The 20,989-nt window shown below is 46.5% G+C and overlaps 1 protein-coding gene across 1 annotated transcript in view; it reads right to left on the bottom strand.

The window, feature by feature from the left end:
• LOC130493381 (zinc finger protein 208-like) overlaps window positions 1–20,989 on the bottom strand; it is a 225,802-nt gene that overhangs the window by 172,361 nt on the left and 32,452 nt on the right. Inside the window, exon 4 of the mRNA XM_056867101.1 lies at window positions 5,795–7,057. Within this exon, the coding sequence (XP_056723079.1) occupies window positions 5,795–7,057 (1,263 nt within the window). The remainder of the gene's footprint in view (window positions 1–5,794; window positions 7,058–20,989) is intronic.

Genomic DNA, 20,989 nt, shown 5'->3' with positions numbered 1-20,989 from the left:
CCCTTGATATTTTTCTGATTTTTTTTCAAATGTAAAAACAAATTCTGAAGAGACCTGAACAAAATTTTCCAAACTCAGGTCTGGTTGTGTATGCATTTGGATGAACTTCAAGCACATAACAGGAAGTCACATGACATCAGAGTCATGTCACCCGGAAAGGGTACGGAGAGTTACAAGGTATAGCGGTCAGGAAAGACTGTGAGTAGCACACCAGGAGAATCAGTATCGAAAGGAGGGGGGATGGTGTCACACAACACCACAATGTCATTTCCAGTAAGAAACCCAGAAAGAGATCACCCTACTGCACAATGCTCTAGGAATTCCCCCGATCTCTATCGTAAAAACCATAGAGATCTGGGAAACTACTAGAGTGTCGTGCAACACTCTGGGATCACTTCCGGCACTGTCATGGCATTACCCAACACTATGTCAATCTCTCCCCTGCCCTTCCAGACTCCTTCTGGATGCCAGTGACCAAATGGCAACCCTAGTCACCATTCTGTTGCTCGGCTGAACATGCGTGCAAAGGGAGGCAGGAGGATAGACACCTCTTGCTGTCTACGGTTGCATGCTAAAAGCATGGAGTTTCCAAAAGCAGGGAGAATAATGGCAGCTCTATAGATGCTTGCAAGGTAATCAAAGTTCCTGGAAATTTTATATTTCTATGCCTGCAATCCTAAGACTTTCCTAGGAGTAATCTGTCCATGTACACAGTGATTGTATGGCCTCATTTGGAATACTGTATGCATTTCTGGTAGCTGTATCTTCATAATTCTTTACACAGCATAGATGGCTTTAAAACAGGGTAAGATAAGATTTCAGGAAGAGTAAAAGGAACCTCCATATTCAGAGGCAGGAAACCCCTGAAACCCAATGCTAGAAGGCAACATCAGGGGAAGGCCTTGGTCTCTCGGTCCTCTTCGTTGGGCCTGCAGGGGCATCTGGTTGGTCACTGTGTGAAATAGGATGCTAAACTAAATGGGTCACGGGTCTGATGCAGCAGGGGTCATCTAAACTCTTCCTTATTTTTATGTTTATTTGTCTCTTAAGTGAGGACCTCCTTCCTGTGTCTGATGAAGGGGGCTCTAGGCAACAAAAGCTTATGGTGGAACGAAATTTTATTAGTCTTCCAAGTACCACCAAATACTTGCTTATTTTCCCTGAAACTGACTCATGCAGCCACCCCTCTGGGAGTTGTTACCACGTTTTGCGGTCACTTAGACACGTCCCAAAAGAATGTCTCAGTTTTTGCTTTTATCTTTCAAAAAGTTCTTCCTTCAGCAAAGTTCAGGCCAAGCTCATTGCCCCCTTGCTGACCCACGTTGGAGTGTGGAGTCACTTTGGGGAGTTACTGAAAACATGTTTTCTCTCACCACACACCTGCGCATGATGCCACACCTTGCAGCATCCAAGGTGTTGCAGAGGTGATTTTCTTCTTATAATGATCAGTTGTGGTTATTTATTCTTCTTCTCTCCAAAGCTCCAGGGATTTTGCCAAACACCATCATAGAAACTAAACAATCTAAAAACATCAGAATGAAGAACATGACATAATTTATTCTATACAGTTGAAGGGAACTAGTGCACAACTTTGGGCAGACATTAACAGTGCCATATTAAGCATGCTTTCTCAGAAGTAAGTCTCACTGTGCTCAGTGGGTGTTCTTCCCAAGTGAGTGTGTTAATTAGCATTCATAAAGGATAAGTTATTCTGAGCTATTAACACTTGTACTGAGTGTGGAAACTGAAGTTGGCAGCTAATAGTTCCGCCTGACCCATTCTTTGCAGATGTTAATTAGTTCCGTTTATCATGTTTCATGTGGCACCTTCCTTGATTATATCTGATTTTATGCTAATCCTACCCTGTCCAGCCTCAACAGGGCTTTCAGAAGAAGAAGAGTTGATTTGTATATGCAGACTTTCTCTACCACTTAAGGAAGAATCAAACCGGCTTACAACACATAGTTAAATGGTGGAACTCCCTGCCCCAGGATGTGGTTATGGCTGCCAGCTTGGAGGGCTTTAAGAGGGGAGTGGACATATTCATGGAGGAGAGGGGTATTCATGGCTGTTAGTTAGAATGGATAGTAGTCATGCTGCATGCCTATTATTTTGGGTGCAGTGGAACACAGGCAGGATAGTGCTGCTGCAATCGTCTTGTTTGGGGGCTTCCTGGAGACACCTGGTTGGCCACTGTGTGAACAGACTGCTGGACTTGATGGGCCTTGGTCTGATCCAGCAGGGCCTTATGTTCTTATGATGGGACAGTCAAGAAGGCCTCTCCCTGTGATCTTAGTTCCTTGACAGGAACGTATGGGGGAACACAGTCCCTCAGCTACCTTGGTCCCAAGCAACGTTGAGCTTTAAAACCAACACCTTTAAAGCATGGTGCTGCAAACTGTAGCTTTCCATGTAAATTCCCAGATTGCTCTCCATTTTTCCATATTTCATATCACCTACTTGTGGATGAACACATGAAGCTGCCTTATACTGAATAAGTCCATCAAAGTCAGTATTGTCTACTCAGACTGGCAGCAGCTCTCCAAGGTCTCAGGCAGGGGTCTTTCATATCACCTACCTGCCTAGTCCCTTTAACTGGATATGTCGGGGATTGGACCTGGAACCTTCTGCATGCCAAGGAGATGATCTACAAACTGAGCCACAGCCCCTCCCCACATTGCTTTTCCAAACAGAGTCACATTATGGTTGCAGAACACCAGCACCTGATGAAGTTTAAGATGCGTGGCACTGAGTGAGACCCCGGGCTTCTCTGTCCTCTTTAATCCACATATCCAAATAGGAGCTGTGAGGTCCCATGTCTTCTGTGGGGAGTAATGCTGGATCTCAGTCACTGTCAAGGGTTACAAGAAAGAGAGAGGGATTGATTCAGGTTGTAACCAAGATGGAATTCTCATCCATTGCACGTATTAAGATAACAAACATAATAATAAATATAATAACTGGGGGGAGGGGCAGAGACTGCAGAAACATTCCCATTTCACAGAGGAGAATTGGGGGACACCTCTATGCATTAACACCTGTGCCTGGCCGCCCAGGGGCAAAGACTGGGTTGGGGGAATAAACTGATGTGAGGAAACTGAACCTCTGCCTGACAGTCTCCCTAGAAAGCTGCAAACTGCCTCCTCTCCCACCTTCTCTCTTTGAAGGTCTGTCACTTGGAGGAGGGCAGGGAGCTGTTCCTGTTGGCAGTGGAGGATAAGACTCACAATAATGGGTTTAAATTACTGGCAGAAAGGTACCAGTTAGATATCAGGATTTTTTTTTTTTTTTGCAGTAAGAGTAATTCAGCAGAGGAATCAGCTGCCTAGGGAAGTGGTGAGCTCCCCCTCACTGGCAATCTTCAAGCAGAGACTGGACGAACACTTGTCAGGGATGTTCTAGACTGATCCTGCATTCAGCATGGGGCTGGACAAGATGGCCTGTATGGCCTCTTCCAACTCTATGATTCTATGTAAAGAGTGCCTTCTTCAACTTTCCTTCCCTCTCCCCTTTTCTTGTCATGGCTCTCAGTTGAGTTGTAGAGTTGGAAGGGGGTCTGGTCCATGCACTGACCAGACCCGTCCCTGCTTATCCCCACCTGGTCTACTGCATCACAGGGGCCCTCAGACCAGGACTTGCTCAGCCCAGATATTTCTTTGTCTGCAAGTCCTTGCATTTCTCAAAGACACACAGCTCTGGCATCTCCACCCCAGCCTGCCTGCCTTCCTTTCAGCCGGAAGGGGCTTTTATGCATTGGCCACCCATCTGTTTCCAGGCACAATTCAAGGTGCTGGTTCTTATCTATAAGTCCCTACATAGCTTTGGGCCAGGCTTTTTGTAGGGCACGCTTCCTCTTGCACTGTACTGTGAACCCCACTCCTGCAGAGAATGGAACAGGGGGCAACCAGATTCAGGGCTTTTTCAGTGGTAGCACCTTGCCTTTGGAATGCCCTCCACTTGCCTGGCTTTTACACTCCGCTCTTCTCTACCTTTAAGGAGTCTCAAAGCAGTTTATGATGACATTCCCTTCCCCTCCTCACAACAGGCACCTTGTGAGGCAGAGAGAGTTTTGAGAGAACTGTGACTGGCCCAAGGTCACCCAGCAGGCTTCATGTGGAGGAGTGAGGAATCAAACCTGGTTTTCCAAATTAGAGTCTGCTGCTCTTAACTACTAAACCATGCGGGCTCTCCACAATTTTAGGGCCTTGTGTAGATCAGAAGCTGTCTAACCCATTACTAATAGATATTATCTGTTGAGGCAGAAGTGCTGAAGCACCTTACATATGGCAGGAATGTCCACCTTCACAGAAGTGAAGATATGGTTAAAAGATGGGAATGTTGGTTGAGCACCAAAAGGTATGCATATGTATGAGAAACTTGTAATCACTATTTCTAAATAGAATATCTTAAGAAGAAAAGTAGCAAGATGGAATTAGCAGTGTAAGGAGAGATTTGGGCTACCAGCTAGCAAGGGTGGCAGGGATGCAGGCGATATAATGGTTTCTAATTTCTGGTTATGTTTTTAATAATGTTTTATATATATGAGCACTGAGAAAGGCCCAAGAGGCCAAAATGCATATGGTCTATTGGCCATTTATATTATGTATACATCATCAACTGTGTTAAATATTTCTGTAACAGTTTACACTGGTGGTTTTCTATGGAGCCTGTATTCCAGGCCTAGTGTTTTTTATCATATCTATTGTGTACACTTAATAAATACAATTATTTTATAAGATTTTATCATTTTATAATTTCCATCTCAACCTCTGAGGCTCCTTGGGCTGAAAGACAGACTCAGGATTTAAGGAGTATCCAGTTCTAGATGGGGTTGCACTCCCCTTGAAGGAACAGGCCTGGGTATGCTCCTGGACCCAGGCCTACTGGGTCCACCTACTGAGCAGCTGTGGCCAGGAGTGCCCTTTACCAGCTTCTGCTTGTTAGCCGGCTGCGGCCTTCCCTGGGAAGAAAAGATCTGGTTACTGTGGTGTATTATGCTGCCAAACAGGTTTTTCAAACAATGCCAACACTTCCAGCAGCACCTTGAAATGGACTTGGCACCCACAGCAGGAAGAGTGAAGTCTCCCAACTACCAATCAATTATAGGAGGGGGGAATCTCCTCTTTGCCCAACTGGAAATCTTACTTTGCCCTCCCTGTCTGTTGTAAGTTGAGAATAAGTCACAATTAAGAACCTTAGAAGAGCCCTGCTGGACCAGACCAGTGGTCTATCTGGTCCAGCATTCTGTTTCACACTGTGGCCAACCAGTTGCCCTTCCCCTAACGTTGTCTTACGGCACTGGTATTTGGAAGTTTGCTACCACTGAATATAAAGGTTCTCTTTTGTCACCACAGCTAGTAGCTATTCATGCACCTATCATTTATGAACAGGCCTAATAGTGCAATCCTAAACAGGGTAACTGCAGTTTAAGCTAACTGAAATGAATGTGCTTAGACGGGAGTAACTCTCTTTAGGATTGCACTGTAAATCTGTATTCCATTGGAAAAACTCAGAGACAAACATACAACAAGAGGGTTGTGGTCAAGATATGAGTTGCAGGGTTGGTCTGAGGTCAGACTCGGGCCTTGAGAGACATCCAGAAGACCATCTGAAGAGCCAAGGCCTCACAGGAGAGCTTAGAAAATCTGGGTTCTTCAATGTGGTTTGAAATCCCTTCTATCCCCACATCACTAATGGTAACTGAAAACATACCTTGATTCTGGTAAAACTGTAGATCATGCCAAGAAGGTTAGTGTCTCAAAGACCTCAAGGGGTTTTCCATAAGCTGAGCGTGGATGTGGTTTCTCCCCTGTGTGGATTCTTTGATGAGAAGTAAGGTGTGAGCTCTGACGGAATTTCTTTCCACATGCTGAACATGAATATGGTTTCTCCCCTGTGTGGATTCTTTGATGGGAAATGAGGCTTGAATTCTGACTGAAGTGCTTTCCACACTCTGAGCATTTATATGGTTTTTCTCCAGTGTGGCTTCTTTGATGGGAAGTTAGACGTGAGTTGTCAGTGTAGCATTTTCCACATGCTGAGCATTTGTACGGTTTCTCCCCAGTGTGGATTCTTTGATGTGATGTAAGGTGTGAGCTGCTACGAAAGCCCTTTCCACACTCTGAGCATTTATATGGTTTCTCTCCTGTGTGGATTCTTTGATGAGAAACAAGGCTTGAGTTATGACTGAAGCTCTTTTCACACTCAGAGCATTTATATGGTTTCTCCCCTGTGTGGATTCTTTGGTGGGAATTAAGTTCTGACCTCCAGACAAAGCTCTTTCCACAATCTGAGCATTTATATGGTTTCGCTCCTGTATGAATTCTTTGATGGGATGTAAGGTGTGAGTTGCGATGGTAGCTCTTCCCACACTCTAAGCATTTATATGGCTTCTCTCCTGTGTGGATTCTTTGATGGGAGGTGAGACTATCCTTCTGAGTGAACCTCTTTCCACACTCTGCACATTCATATGGTTTTTCCCCTGTGTGTGTTCTTTGATGGTAAGTAAAGCGTGAACTGCAGCTGAAGCTCTTTTCACACTCTGAGCATTTATATGGTTTCTCTCCTGTGTGGGTTCTTTGATGGTAAGTGAGTGTCTCCTTATGAGTAAAGCTCTTTCCACAGTCTGAACATTTGTATGGTTTCTCCCCAGTGTGGATTCTTTGATGGGAAGTGAGGCTCTCTTTATGACCAAAGTTTTTTCCACACACTGAGCATTTGTATGGTTTGTTCCCTGTGTGGATTCTGTGATGAGTAGTAAGGCTGGTCTTCTTCCTGAAGCTCTTACCACACTCTGAGCATTTATATGGTTTCTCCCCTGTGTGGGTTCTTTCATGGGATGTGAGTTGTGCCTTCTGAATAAAGCTCTTCCCACAGTCTAAGCATTTAAATGGTTTCTCCCCAGTGTGGATTCTTTGATGCGTAGTGAGGCTCTGCTTACAACTGAAACTCTTTCCACAGGCTGAGCATTGATATGGTCTCACCCCAGTGTGAATTCTTTGATGGGATGTAAGGTTTGAGTACCGACTGAAGTTCTTTCCACACTCCAGGCATTTGTGTGGCTTTTCATCTGTGTCCACTCTTTCATGTAAAATAAGATGGTTGCTTAGACTCCAACTCTTCCTACACTCTGCCAAAAGTTGCTCCCCATTTCTTGGTCTTTGATGGGCACCAGTTGAGATTTTTGAACGTACAGGGAATTTGTTCCTTTTATTTCTTCTGTGACTTTCTTTTTGAACTGGAATGCCATGGAAACTGGACCATTCAGAAGCAATTAATTTCTTCCTTCTTTGTGGTTGGACTTCAGATTCCTTTCTCAGCTCTTTCCACCCTCTCTTGCTCTGCTTTTCTGTTGGAATAAAGAGAAAATCCAAATGAGGGAGAAATTCATCTTTTCACCAGTGAACTAACCTAGAATTGATTTTACCTGAAGACAGGCATCCTAAACCAACCCACTTGGAGTTTTTCAGGGCTACATTCTCATGTCCTGTTTAAGGATATCTGTGTGTAGGACTGGAAAAGACCCTTTAATGGCTTTGACTAGTAACTCTGTGTCTGAGGTAATACCCTGTTTATTAAGTTACAGCAATCCTAAGGTTAAATTGGCAGTGGCAAAATTTATCTAAGTCCTTATATCCTTTAAACAATAGATTTAGAATTATGCTGTTCAAGATTTATGCATCAAGGAGCTTCTAAGGGGGAAAGGAAAGGACCCTTTTCTACTTGAGAATTCGGAAGGTCACTGTAGCTAACACAAAACTACAGGGTTCAGCAGCTGATTCATATGATGGCATGTAAATAAGGCCTGGTATTACGCAAACATTTCCCCCACATGTTATATACCAGTCACTGAGCCCACTTTCAAGGCTGACCAATGCATTTCCCAGTTTCTCCTCTAAGAAGCCTCCTCAGTGTCAAGTGAACAACGTTTTGCTAGATTTTACCAGAAGAACATCACCAGATACACCAAAAAGGAACCTGCCACACCGATGATTAGCTACCCATCAATTGCCCTCCTTTGTCAGAGCCTGGGTTTTGCCCTTCCCCCAACCAGGGGTGGGGGGAAGCTCAGCTTTGAAAACCTGAAATAATTTATATGGAAACACACATCCCCAAGCAAGGCTGTTAATAAGACATTTTGGAGAACATTAATTCATAGGCTTGCCATGAGCCAGAAGCTATGTGACAGCACTTAACACACACACACACACCCCACAAAGAGAAAATGATTATTTCAAGCACTTCTGGTGATGATAAATGTTCAGTGTTTCAAAACCAGCCACTCTGGAACAGCGCACACCCGCCTGATAAGTGGAAAATAATGGACAGTTCTTCTTCCAGAATTTAAATGTGCAGTAGGGATTAATGCTGTGAATGGGAAGCACTGGTCTTGAGGCAGAAGGTGGCCTCTGCTTACCCAGCATGTTTTGAAATCACTCTAGGAAGGCAAATCGCATGGGGGGGGGGAGGGGGAATGAACAACGTACTTCTTAGACATAGAACAGGAAAAGGAAACCCCCAGCAAGAGGCCACCCCAAAGGCTATCTAGGGGGCAGCTTCCTGCATCCAGGTCTGAAGGCATCTAATGCAGCTTTCATGAAGGGCTCCAAGGTAAGAGCTCCTTGTCCCTGAGAAGAGCTGCCACAATGCTGCCAATTCAGTACTGAGTGGAGTGTCAGGGGGGAAATCAGAAAAGTTAAGACTGTTACCAAATGGGTGCCAATCTCCCAGACTGGTCATGGCAACCCCAAATAGCATACGTGTGCGCCCCGTTCCAGCCGCGCGCCTGCCTCAAACGCTACGGGAAGGCTCTCATGCGCACCAGTGAAACTGACACAACTGCTCCTGTGTATCCGGAGCCGCCAGCAGCTGAGAAAACGAGGACAGGTCAACCCCTCCAGCAAACCAGAGAGACTCCATTTTCCTGTGCATCTCCGTTCCAGCAGAAGCCATGTCAGAGAAAGCGCAAGAGCACGTAGCCTGCATCTACGCCCCCCCTCCCCCTTGCATCATCAGCAGTGATTAATCAACCATTGACAGACATTAAGATAACTGCAAGGAATCACTCCTCCGGCCATGCGAAGTGACGAGCTCCGGATGAAGCAAGATTGTGCCTATTGTGTTAGATCGTTAAAGCCAATCAGAGAGACTCCCTGTTTTCTCTTGGGGTTGCACAAGTCACTGGATTTAGAATAGATTTCCAAATGGTCAGCACACCACCCCGGCAGCCGGTCGTTAATCCTTTTGTTTTAGCTTGGGAGCCACGAGGGTAATCCAATCACCGTCCCCCATCCCCAGAAAACAGTATATCTGAGATCTCCTGAAAGTCCATACCTCTCTCCTTAGGTCTTGCCCCTTCATACTGACTGTAGCTCTGTCAGTGTGGGCAGCCATACTCGAACACTCAGGGGACCTCCCCTGCACCCTTTTTATCCCCCCCTCCCCTGCCATATTTGATTATTTATCTTGGCTTACTGGAACTCAGGACACCTCTGCCTCAGGACAGGTACCGTATAGCCATCAACATATTCCTGCCAAATTTGGCTATTCTCTCTCTCTCTCCTCCCTTTTTGAACTCCTAGATTCTCTGTATGTTTGTGTTGCATCATTGAACGCTTGAAAACATAAACTCTCTTAATTCGGAATTTCCTGTCTCTGTCGTTATTCTAAGGTCACAGAATACGGGCTCTGATATAGTTGGTTGCATCCCGCTATATAAATATTGTAAGTTACAGTGTGCTCAGCTAATTCCCCAATTAAAGGAGCATTTCAGGTAACAAGACATACTACAATTTTTTTTTACATTTCCAAGTAAGTGTATGGGTGCCTTACCATTAGAGTTTCAGATATGCTGCCCTAGGGTCTCTACTATGACTAAAATCACTAAAATCACAAAATCACACAAGGTTGGAAGAGACCACAAGGGCCATCCAGTCCAACCCCCTGCCATGCAGGATCCCACAATCAACGTGCTCCCGACAGGTGGCCATCCAACCTCTGCTTAAAGACTTCCGAAGACAGGGACTCCACATACACCCCCCCCCCCGAGGCAGTGCATTCCACCGTCGAACCACCCTCACCGTCAGAAAGTTCTTCCTAATGTTTAGGTGGAATCACTTTTCTCTTAGTTTAAATCCATTACTCCGTGTCCTAGTCTCTGAAGCAACTGAAAACAAGCTAGTTCCCTCATTAACATGGCATCCCTTCAAATATTTACACATGGCTATCATGTCACCCCTTAACCTTCTCTTCTCCAGACTAAACAAACCTAGCTCCTTAAGTCTCTCCTCATAGGGCATAGATTCCAGTCCTTTGACCGTTCTGGTCACTCTCTTCTGGGCATGTGCCAACTTGTCAACATCCTTCAACATCCCCCAACTTGTCAACATCCAGACTAGCTAGAAATACATTTAACTATTGAACAGATAATCTCTAAGGAACGTGGGTCTGACGCTTCTGTCCTCAAGCACAGCCCTACAGTGCATTGATATAAACTAACAACAGCATAAATTTCAGTGTTTAGTGTATACCAACAAAAGGCCAAGAGGAAGGCATACCCAGAGAGGCCAGATTTCTGAAGTTCTCCTCCATGACTTCTTGGTGCAGGGCCCTGTGACCCGGGTCCAGCAGAGCCCATTCTTCCTCTGAGAAGTACACGACCACATCCTCAAAGGACACCAGACCCTGAAAGAAGAAGGAAAGGTTTTCTTCATCAGAGAGTGAAGGTGAGGTGTTTGGGAGTTCTCCTGTAGGATCCTTCGGAGGCACCTGGGGTGTTCCCAGCCCCTCTCCCCTAGGATCCCTTCCCTACCTCATCTGGCTGCACAGACGGTGATTTCACTCTTCCACAGAGAGGGGGAGGCCCAGAACAACCAGGCAGTATCCTGCCACTACCTGCGAGGGAGAGAAGAGAGGGTGGAAGATATTTATGCTGCTGCTTATTGCCTGGCTGAAAACCAGGGGATGATTCCCACTTTTAGGGCCCTGTAAGTTTCTCCCGCTTGTAACTCCTCATTCATTAAGGTAATACAGATTCTGTCCTACCAGGCACAATCACACAATCACAAATGTGTGTTACGGGGAACATAAAAACAGCCAAAAGTGAGCCCAACCACCTTTTTAAACAGATCATCATACCCTCATTTGTCTTATAAAACAGAAGCAATTTCAAAAACACAAAGAGAGAGAGAGACAGACAGACAGACAGACAGACAGACAGACAGACACAAGGAGAAAATTATCTGGAGTGCAAGGTGAAGTGATAATTATGGAGTCACCACCTAAAACACCCTGCTCCTCCATGAAAACTATCCTATTTATTTATTGCCCACTTTTCTCCAAATAGCGGACCCTAATCTCAACAACCCTGTGAGGTAGGTTAGGAAGGAAGTGTGTGTAACTAGCTGAAGGTCACCCAGCAAACTTTAAAAACTTCAAAAAGCCTCTGACAAACTTTGAAATTAAACATATTTGGAACACATTTGGAAGGTGAGCTAGGTTGACCCAGACCGTTGGTCCAGAATAACATGAGAGAAGCCCTGCTGGATCAGACCAAGGCCCATCAAGTCCAGCAGTCTGTTCTCACAGTGGCCAATAAGGTGCCTCTGGGAAGACAACTGCAGCAGCACTATCCTGCCTGTGTTCCACAGCACCTAATATAATGGGCATGCTCCTCGATCCTGGAGAGAACAGGTATGCATCCTGACTAGTATCCGTTTTGACGAGTAGCCATGCATAGCTCCATCCTCCATGAACATGCCCACTCCCCTCTTAAAGCCTTCCAAGTTGGCAACCATCACCATCAAGGTCAGCTTTGCCTACTTGGATGGGCTGCAGTTCTCCAGAGTCTCAGGTGAAGATAACGATCCTTTTATCCAGAGATGCTGGAGGTTGAATCTGGAAGCTCTGCATGTGATGTGGGTGGTCAACCACTGAGCCAACATATAAAATGCATATCAAAAAATAACTTTCTTTTATTTTAGACATTTGGAAACTGCAACAGAAGCTTGAAACCAACATTTTCCCCAGAGAGGATTCCAAGCAAATGTAAAAGGACCCTCCAAATGCCAGGCTTACTTTAGAGAAGAAGACCCAGCTATAACTTGCCCGATTCATCCTTACCCAGCAAAGTGGCACCTCCGTCACCCTCCCAGATCACCCCGTGGAGTGCCTTCTGTGTGGGGTCTGACGGGGCCTGTTCTCCCTTGGGGTCATCAGTGGCTCCTGCTGAAGGCCCCTGAAAAAGTAGACAAGGAGAGAGAAACAGGCATTAGGACCGGAGGATCTCAGTGAGAAATTAACTCAACAAATAGGAATGTTCTGTAGGGTAGTACTTTCCATATTGTGTTCAGGATGAAACCCTCTCACCTGCTCTTCCTGCATCCTGTCCTTTCCCTGACTCAAGAGGAAGCCTTCTGCCAGGGCCACAGCCTGGGAACTGGTCTCCGGCCCACATTCCCTGACCCAGCTCTGCATCTCCAGGGGCAGGACAGCCAAGAACTGCTCCAGGATCACCAGGTCTAGCATCTCCTTCTTGCTGTGCCTTTCCGGCTTCAGCCACTGGCAGCAAAGATGGTGGAGTTGGCTGCAGACCTCTCGGGGGCCCTCAGCCTCTTGGTAGCAGAAGTGTCTGAAATGTTGGTGCTCTGCATCTGAGCTGAATGTGTCCCCACTAAGGAACCTCTGGGCAGATCTTTCCCAGAATTCTTCATTCTTCACAACCTTTAGATGATTACGTCCTTTTCCTGCTTTAGGGCCAGAAAATTCATGCACCTTCATTGTCTGTTCAGTTTTAAGGCCGGGACAGGCAATCTGGGTGGGGCTCCCAATTCCTGTGGAGGCAACACAGTCTTTTGTGAACAAACTAAGACAGTCTCCAGACCAGAGAGCACAGAGAGGCTCCATTTAGCCACCACAAGGTCTTTCCCGTGATTTTAAACTAGCGGTCACCACCTCATCCTGAGACAAGGAATCTCCTAAAGACCATAGCAAATATTTTCTTTTTCTGGGCTGCCTTTAATCTACTGTCTGTCACTTGCATCTGGTGATGGCCTTCTAGTATTACAGGAGAGGGAGAGAAAGGTTTTGCTTAATTTTGTACAGGTAATTTTTCAGATACTCCCAATATCAAAGCAAGAGCGAGGCCTTCACATTTCTATCCTTTTCTGCACCTTTGCCGGCTCTACAACCTCCTTTTTGAAATGGGCCATGAAAGTATGCACTGTATTCCAAATTCAGCTGAAGAAGGAGTAGTAGTAGTAGTAGTAGTTGTTTTTTATATGCCGACGACGTTCTCTACCACTTAAGGGAGACTCAAACCGGCTTACAATCACTTTTCCTTCCCCTCCCCACAACAGACACCCTGTGAGGTAGGTGGGGCTGAGAGAGCTCTAACAGAGCTGTACCTTACCCAAGGTCACCCAACTAGTTTTGTGTGTAGGAGTGGGGAAACAAATCCAGTTCACCAGATTAGCCTCCACAGCTCATGTGGAGGAGTGGGAAATCAAACCCAGTTCTCCAGATCAGAGTCCACCGCTCCAAACCACTGCCCTTAACCACTACACCACGCTGACTCCCTGAGATGTATATGAAGGCATTCTGGTGGTGGCTGGTTCATTTTCTATCCCTTTCTTAATAATGTTTTCATTCTTTTGTCCACCTGACTTCAAGATCTTTTCCTCAGCCCACCACCATTTGCTCACACACCATCAGTGTATATCAGTGGCCAGTGCTCAATTACTGCAATGTTTTCTACATGGTGCTTTCTTTGACTCTAAACTTGACTGGCCACTGACTTTTTCAAAGTCCTGTTTGTATAACTTTGGGGTCCTTTAGGGCCTGAGACCAGGATACTGAAAGGACTGGGACTGCTTATTCAATCAACAGAGGTCATCCCCACTTTCTAAAGAGGCAGAGCCTTCTCTTCTGTGGCACCACGGCTCCAGAACTCCCTCTCTGCATCTGTTCCCCTTGCACTGAGCCTTTTACATTTTTTGGCACTAGGTCAAAACATTGGACAGTTCTTGCAGTGGAGAAAAATGAGCAGTGAGGTCCCACAAGGATCAATTTGGGGGCTTTTGCTATCTGATTTGTTCATAAATGATATGGAACTGGGGATGAGCAGTGCAGTGACCAAGTTTGCAGGTGACAAAAAAATTATTCAGGATGGTGAAAATCAAAGCTGATTGTGAAGAGCTTCAGGAGGAACTCAGCCTATGGGGTGAGCAGGCAACAATATGACAAATGAAGTTCAGTGGAGCTGTGTGCAAGGTGCTGTACATTGAAACAAAAAAAATCACACTGTCAGGTATATGTTAATGGGCTCTGAACTTGCTGAGACTCAGAGGGAAGGAGACCTTTGGGTCGTAGTGGTCAGCGTGATACAAATGTCAACCCAGTGTGCCACTGAAGTGAAAAAGGGAAACTCCACGGTGCAGGTGATAAGGGAAGGGACCGAGAATAAAACAGACAACACTGTAAAGTCCCTCTACACATGTATGAAACACCATATGCAGTTCTGGGTGCCATATCTGAAAAAAAGACATCACAGAGTTGGGAAAAGCACAGAAGACAGCCACCCAAGGAGATTAAGGGGTTGGAGCACCTTTCCTAAGAGTCTGGGACTTTTCAGCTCTGAAAAAGGATGACTAAGAGGGGACATGATAGAGGTTAATAAATTTGTTAGGAGTTCTGGACCAGCTTGATCCGCTCAACAGCCCTGGAACTCCCTGCGCTCACCATAGTTAACAGTAGTTTGAATAGTGAATGCGCAGTTTTGCCTCCTGCCGAAAGGGCTGCTGCAACACCACAGGAAGCAACACCGAGGAGAGACACGATACAGATTTATAACATTCTGCATGGAGTAGAGAAAGTAGATAGAGGAGACTTCTTCTCCCTTTCCCACAATACTAGAACTTGGGGGCATCCAATGAAATTGTTGGGAAACAAAGGAAATATTCAATGAGTGATGAAAATGTGGAATTCACTACCAAATGATGTGGTGATGGCCACATATATAGACAGCTTTAAAAGGGGATTAGGCTGGTTCATGGTGCATTTTTCCATCCAGTGGCTGCTAGCCATGATGACTAAAGAGAGCCTCCACATTCAGAAGCAGTCAACCTCTGAATCCCAGTGCCAGGAGGCAACATCAGGGAAAGGCCTTGGCCTCTGTGTCCTGTTATTGGCTCTCCAAAGTCATTGGTTGGCCACTGTGTGGGACAGGATGCTGCACTGGATGGACCACTGATCTGATTAGGGTTACCCACCTCCAGGTGGTGGCTGGAGATCTCCCGCTATTACAACGTTCTCCAGGCGACAGAGATCGGTTCGCCTGGAGAAAATGGCTGTTTTTGGAAGGTGGACTCTATGGCATTATACCTCCCCTCCCCAAACCCCACCCTCCTCAGGCTCCAGCCCCAAAATCTTCAGGTATTTCCCAACCCTAGGTCTCATCCAGCAGGGCTCTTCTTATGTTGTTATTGTCCACGTGCATTTCAGTTGTCCAGACCTGAATAACTTACTAACTTTTAGTGCAATGTTTAAAAACATGCTTGTTCAGGGTTTTTTTTAAAAATCAGATTTTATTGGTTGTGAAAGGTTATGAAAGGAATTATATTATTGGAGATTTGTCAGCCAGTTTTAGATATAGAGGTGGAGAATAGGGGGTAGAAATTATTACAAGGAATCAAAGTGGAAAGGGCCGTTTTTACCAAAGTGGGCATCACCTTGTGTGTAAACTGAACATCTTCTGAGCTCTTTGCTTCATCCTCTGAATGTAAAGTAGTAGCACCAATCATAGTTCTTTAAGCATGGTAACTTATCAATTTTATTATTACCTAATAAATTTTGTATTCCCTATTACTATGTATGGGTGTGAAAGCTGGACAGTGAAGAAAGCTGATAGGAAGAAAATAGATTCCTTTGAAATGTGGTGTTACGGATACCGTGGACTGCCAAAAAAACAAATCAGTGGGTTATAGATCAAATCAAGCCTGAACTGACCCTAGAAGCTCAAATGACTAAACTGAGGCTATCGTCTTTCAGTCACGTCATGAGACGACAAGAGTCACTGGAAAAGACAGTCATGCTAGGAAAAGTTGAGGGCAGCAGGAAAAGAGGAAGACCCAACAAGAGATGGATTGGCTCAATAAAGGAAGCCACAGCCTTCAATTTGCAAGATCTGAGCAAGGCTGTCAAAGATAGGACATTTTGGGGGATTATCATTCATAGGGTCTCCATGAGTCGGAAGCGACTTGACGGCACTTAACACACATACACAATAAATTTTGTCACTGGTTGGTATGATACACATCTGGAAACATTGATAATTTTACAACAAGTTACCACGCGTAAAGAGCTATGATTGGTGCTACTACTTTACATCTGGCCACACAAGGTATAAGGGTTTCTAATTTCTGGATCTGTTTTTAATAATCATGTTTTATATATGTGACCACTGAGGGAGGCCCAAGAGGCCAAAAAGCGTATGGTCTGTTGGTCAATTATATTATGTCTATCATCAGCTGTGTTGAATATTCCTGTAACAATCCACACTGGTGGTTTTACATGTACCCTGATTCCCAGGCCTAGTGTTTTTTTTATATCTGTTGTTGAGCTGGAAATGATAAAATACTATAAAATAATTATATTTGTTAAGATTTTATCATTTCCAGCTCAACCGGATTGGCCAGCAGTCCTGGAAGGTTTCCCCCCGCCCCCCCGCTATCTTCTAGGCATGGAGTAGGGGTTCACTGGGGGTGGGGGACGTTGTTGTGAATGTCCCGCATTGTGCAGGGGGGCTGGACTAGATGGTCTTGGTGGTCCCTTCCAACTCTATGATTCTATGAGCCTTTGAGGGTACTGGTATGGTTGAGCCCCCCCCCTTTTTTTGTTGTCTATTTGAATTGGATCTCATGCAGATTCCTCCAGGAGCCCCTCCTGATTCCTGCCCTCTGCTCCCTGCTCTGTAGCCATTTTAGCCCAAAGGCCTGTCCCCCAAGAAGCCCACTCCCCACACCCGTCCAGACAGCACCTGCCCCCCCCCAAGTCCCAATTTAGGAGCCCATCCCCCTTGTCCAGGAGAGTAGGGGGGGAGTCCCACTGCCCTTCCTTTGCTGCCTCCCCCTTCTCCATTGCAACCTCCCTCTCTGCACCCAAATGCATTCAGCTCACCAGATCTGCCAGGGAAGGAGCCGGTGCAAAAAATGCAAAAATGCAAAAAATTCCCATGGGAGGGGGGGGTGTCTGAGCCGGAAGAGCCCCCCCATCCCTCCTCGCTGCTTCTCTAGGATTTTGGACTCTCTCCCTTTAACCCTTCCTCCCTCGGACAGAATCGCCCCCCAAGGGGAGAATGCAAGAGGGGGCATTCAGTGCGCCCCTGGGCGGGGCTGGGGGGCAAAACCGGGCATTGCACGGGGTGCAGATAGGGTTGCCAACCTCCAGGTGGCCCCTGGCGATCTCCCGCTATTGCAGTTGATCTCCAGATCCGTTCCCCCGGGAGAAAAAGGGGCTGTTTTGGCGGGTGGGCTCTATGGCATTATTGCCCCACTGAGGTCCCCCCCCCACGCGCCCAAACTCCACCCTCTCTAGGCTCCACCCCCAAAATCTGCAGGTATTTCCCAATGCAGAGCTGGCAACTCTAGGTGCAGACCCCCAACCCACCCTGGGGTCTCCTGAGTGGCTTTGCTCCAAAGGTTTGAATAAGGAACTGGAAGAGCTACATGCCCTCTGCGCCCCCAAAAGAAGAAGGTGCCACGGTCTCTGACATCATTATGGCATTTTGTGTACATGTGCAGAATTAATTCCACGTAGAGCTTGAACACAACATATAAACTGAACCCCAAACTGCAGAGGTTTGTGTAATGGAAAGCCTGGCAAACAGCTTGCAAAATGCAAATGTCCTTAGAACAGGCTGACTGAGTTCTCTCAAGGTCTGAATTCTTTCAAGAGCTAACTATATTACCCTGGTCTTGTCCCTGAAGGGAGAAGAACAGAGTCACCCTTTACTATCTGACAGAAAGGCGTATCCAAAATTACCCTTCCTGAGTCAGCTGCCAGCTGCTCATATCATATCTGTTTCTTATTCAAATCTTCTTTGTGATACAAGCCTCGTGGTGGCGACCCAAATAGAAGCTTGTGGTGCCAGAAGTGGTGTGCGGACTGGGTAGTGGTTTGGAGCGGTGGTGGGCTCTGATCTGGAGAACCGGGTTTGATTCCCCCACTCCTCCACATGAGCGGTGGAGGCTAATCTGGTGAACGGGGTTGGTTTCCCCACTCCTCCACAACAAGCCATCTGGGTGACCTTGGGCCAGTCACAGCTCTCTTAGAGCTCCCTCAGCCCCACCTACCTCACAAGATGTCTGTTGTGGAGGGAGAGGAAGGGGGTTTTGAGGTTAGGGTTGTAGGATGCAAAAAAGCCACCCCGCTCTCTGGCCAGATTCAACCAAGAACGGAGACAACTCAGGTTTTAGAAGCAAGAGGTAAATTTATTTTTCTAGCAAGGGAAAAGTCAGCCTCGTGGCCAAAAAAAACAAGACTCTTCCAAAATGTCACGCCTCTCATCTCAGTTTTTATACAATTTCGAAGTCTTTTGTCTTCTCAGATTTCATGATGCAGTATAGCCCCGTGATGTGCCCACCCCAGGAGCTCAATTTACCAATGACCTCACCCACTTGTTGATGATATTATCTTATAAAGTTGTGCCTTTATAGAATAATACTTTTGGTGCTCATTTCATTATCTTGTGAATGACTAACATGCTAGGATTAATTCAAACAAATTGAAATTATACACTTCCTTCAGGGTTGCCAACCTCCAGGTGGTGGCTGGAGATCGCCTGCTGTTACAACTGATCTCCAGCAGATAGAGATCAGTTCACCTGGAGAAAATGACCGCTTTGGCAATTGGACTCTATGGCATTGAAGTCCCTCCCCTTCTCAAACCCCACCTTCCTCAGGCTCCACCCCAAAAACCTCCCGCCGGTGGTGAAGAGGGACCTGGCAACCCTATTTGAGGTGCCGCTGGGCCCCAATGTCTGCCTGTGCATTTATCCTGGGGGCACCCCACTTTGGAGCAGCTGGCAGAAGAACTGGGCTTTGGACCAGGAACCAGAATATGTCCTCTGGGAGGTCAGAACCCCCTGAATGTGGGGGTGGATGATGTGTGTTGCTCAAACCCTTATTTTGGGGTGCAGAGGGCAAGTAGCTGTTCCAGTTCCTTATTCAAATCTTCTTTGCAATACAGGCTTCTTGGTGGCAACCCAAATAGAAGCTGGTGGTGCCAGAACCAGTAGTTCGACCGGGCACCACTGTATGTCTTCCTGCAGGGAACAGTCTCCGGAGTGTAAGGATGTGTGATGTGGGGTGGTCCAAAGATTGTTTTGGGGGTGCAGCTGGGCCCCAATGTCTGTAGGTGCATTTGTCCTGGGGGCACCCCCATTTTGGAGCAGCTGGCACAAGAATTGGGCTTTGGACCAGGAATCAGCATATAATCTCTTGGAGGGCAGAGTCCCCTGAATGTGGGAGTGCATGTTATGTGTGGTGGTCCAGACTTTATGTTGGGGTGCAGAGCTTTTAAATTGTCCCCAAATAAGGAACTGGGAATGAACTGGGAACCAACTTCAGTCTTGTCTTCAGCTGCTGCTCAACCAGCATTCTTTAAAAGGTCATGTCTCAATTGGGGATCCCCCGGAATTACAGCTCATCTCCAGACCACAGAGATCACTTCCCCTGGAGAAAATGAACACTTTGGAGGGTGGAGTCTTGTACCCCAATGAGGTCCCTGTCCTCCCCAGGCTCCATCACCCAAATCTCCAAGATTTCCCAACTGGGATCTGGTAACCCTGTCCTCTCCCCCACCTCTACCCCCTCCGGTGGCGTAGGTCTCAACCTTGCATATAGCTCTGCCTTCCTCTGAGAGAGACTGTTGAGGGACTTCCTAATAATGCAGAACTCTTTGTCGTGGAGAAGGAGGAAGGAGGCGCCAGATTGTGCAAGAGAATCGACAGCGGTCAACCGCAGGGCAGACAATCGAGGGACATCTGCCTGAACCTGAATTCTGCAGAAAGAAGCAGCAAGTTTCCAAGCTGACGTAAGGGAAGTATGGGGTGGGGGGAGAGAGAGAGCTGGAATGAAGAGCTGACTCCATGTCTAAACACCTTCCGACTGCACCAGCGTGATGCTCAAATGATTTTACAAAACGGGTACCTGTGTTGAAGGCTGACAAAAAGGAAAAGGAATTTACATATTTTATACGCCATTCTTTCTCCCCACTGGGGAGGAGAAGGAGGAGGAGAGTGGGTTTTTATATGCCGACTTTCTCTACCACTCAAGGAAGAATTGAACCGGCTTACAATCGCCTTCCCCCCCTCACAACAGACACCCTGTGAGATAGGTGGGGCTGAGAGAGTTTGAGAGAACTGTGACTAAGGTTGCCAACCTCCAGGTACTATTACAACTGATCTCCAGCCAATAGAGATCAGTTCACCTGGAGAAACTGGCCCCAGTGTGTGACTGCCCTGCATTATCTCTCTGCCTGCTGTACACAGATAGGGTTGCCAGCTCTGGATTGGGAAATACCTGAAGATTTTGTGTGGAGCCTAGGGAGGGTGGAGTTTGGGGAGGGGAGGGATCTCAGCAAGGGACAATGCCATAGTCTGCCCTCCAAAGCAGCCATTTTCTCCAGGGGTCAACTGTAATAGTGGGAGATCTCTAGGTGACACCTGGAGGATGGCAACCCTACACAGAAGAAGAGTAGGAGTAGGGTTTTTACCCTGCTTTCCTCTACCTTTAAGGTGTCTCAAAGTGGCTTACAATCACCTTCCTTTCCCCTCCCCACAACAGACACCTTGTGAGGTAGGTGGGGCTGAGAGAGTTTGGAAAGAACTGTGATTAGGGTTGCCAACCTCCAGGTACTAGCTGGAGATCTCCAGCTATTACGACTGATCTCCAGCCAGTAGAGCTCAATTCACCTGGAGAAAATGACCATTTTG

This window comes from Euleptes europaea, chromosome 1 (genome assembly GCF_029931775.1).
Source record: "Euleptes europaea isolate rEulEur1 chromosome 1, rEulEur1.hap1, whole genome shotgun sequence".
In the NCBI taxonomy this organism is placed as follows: domain Eukaryota; kingdom Metazoa; phylum Chordata; class Lepidosauria; order Squamata; family Sphaerodactylidae; genus Euleptes; species Euleptes europaea.
Note: the sequence above shows the minus strand (reverse complement) of the source record. Positions and strands in the feature narration are given on the sequence as shown.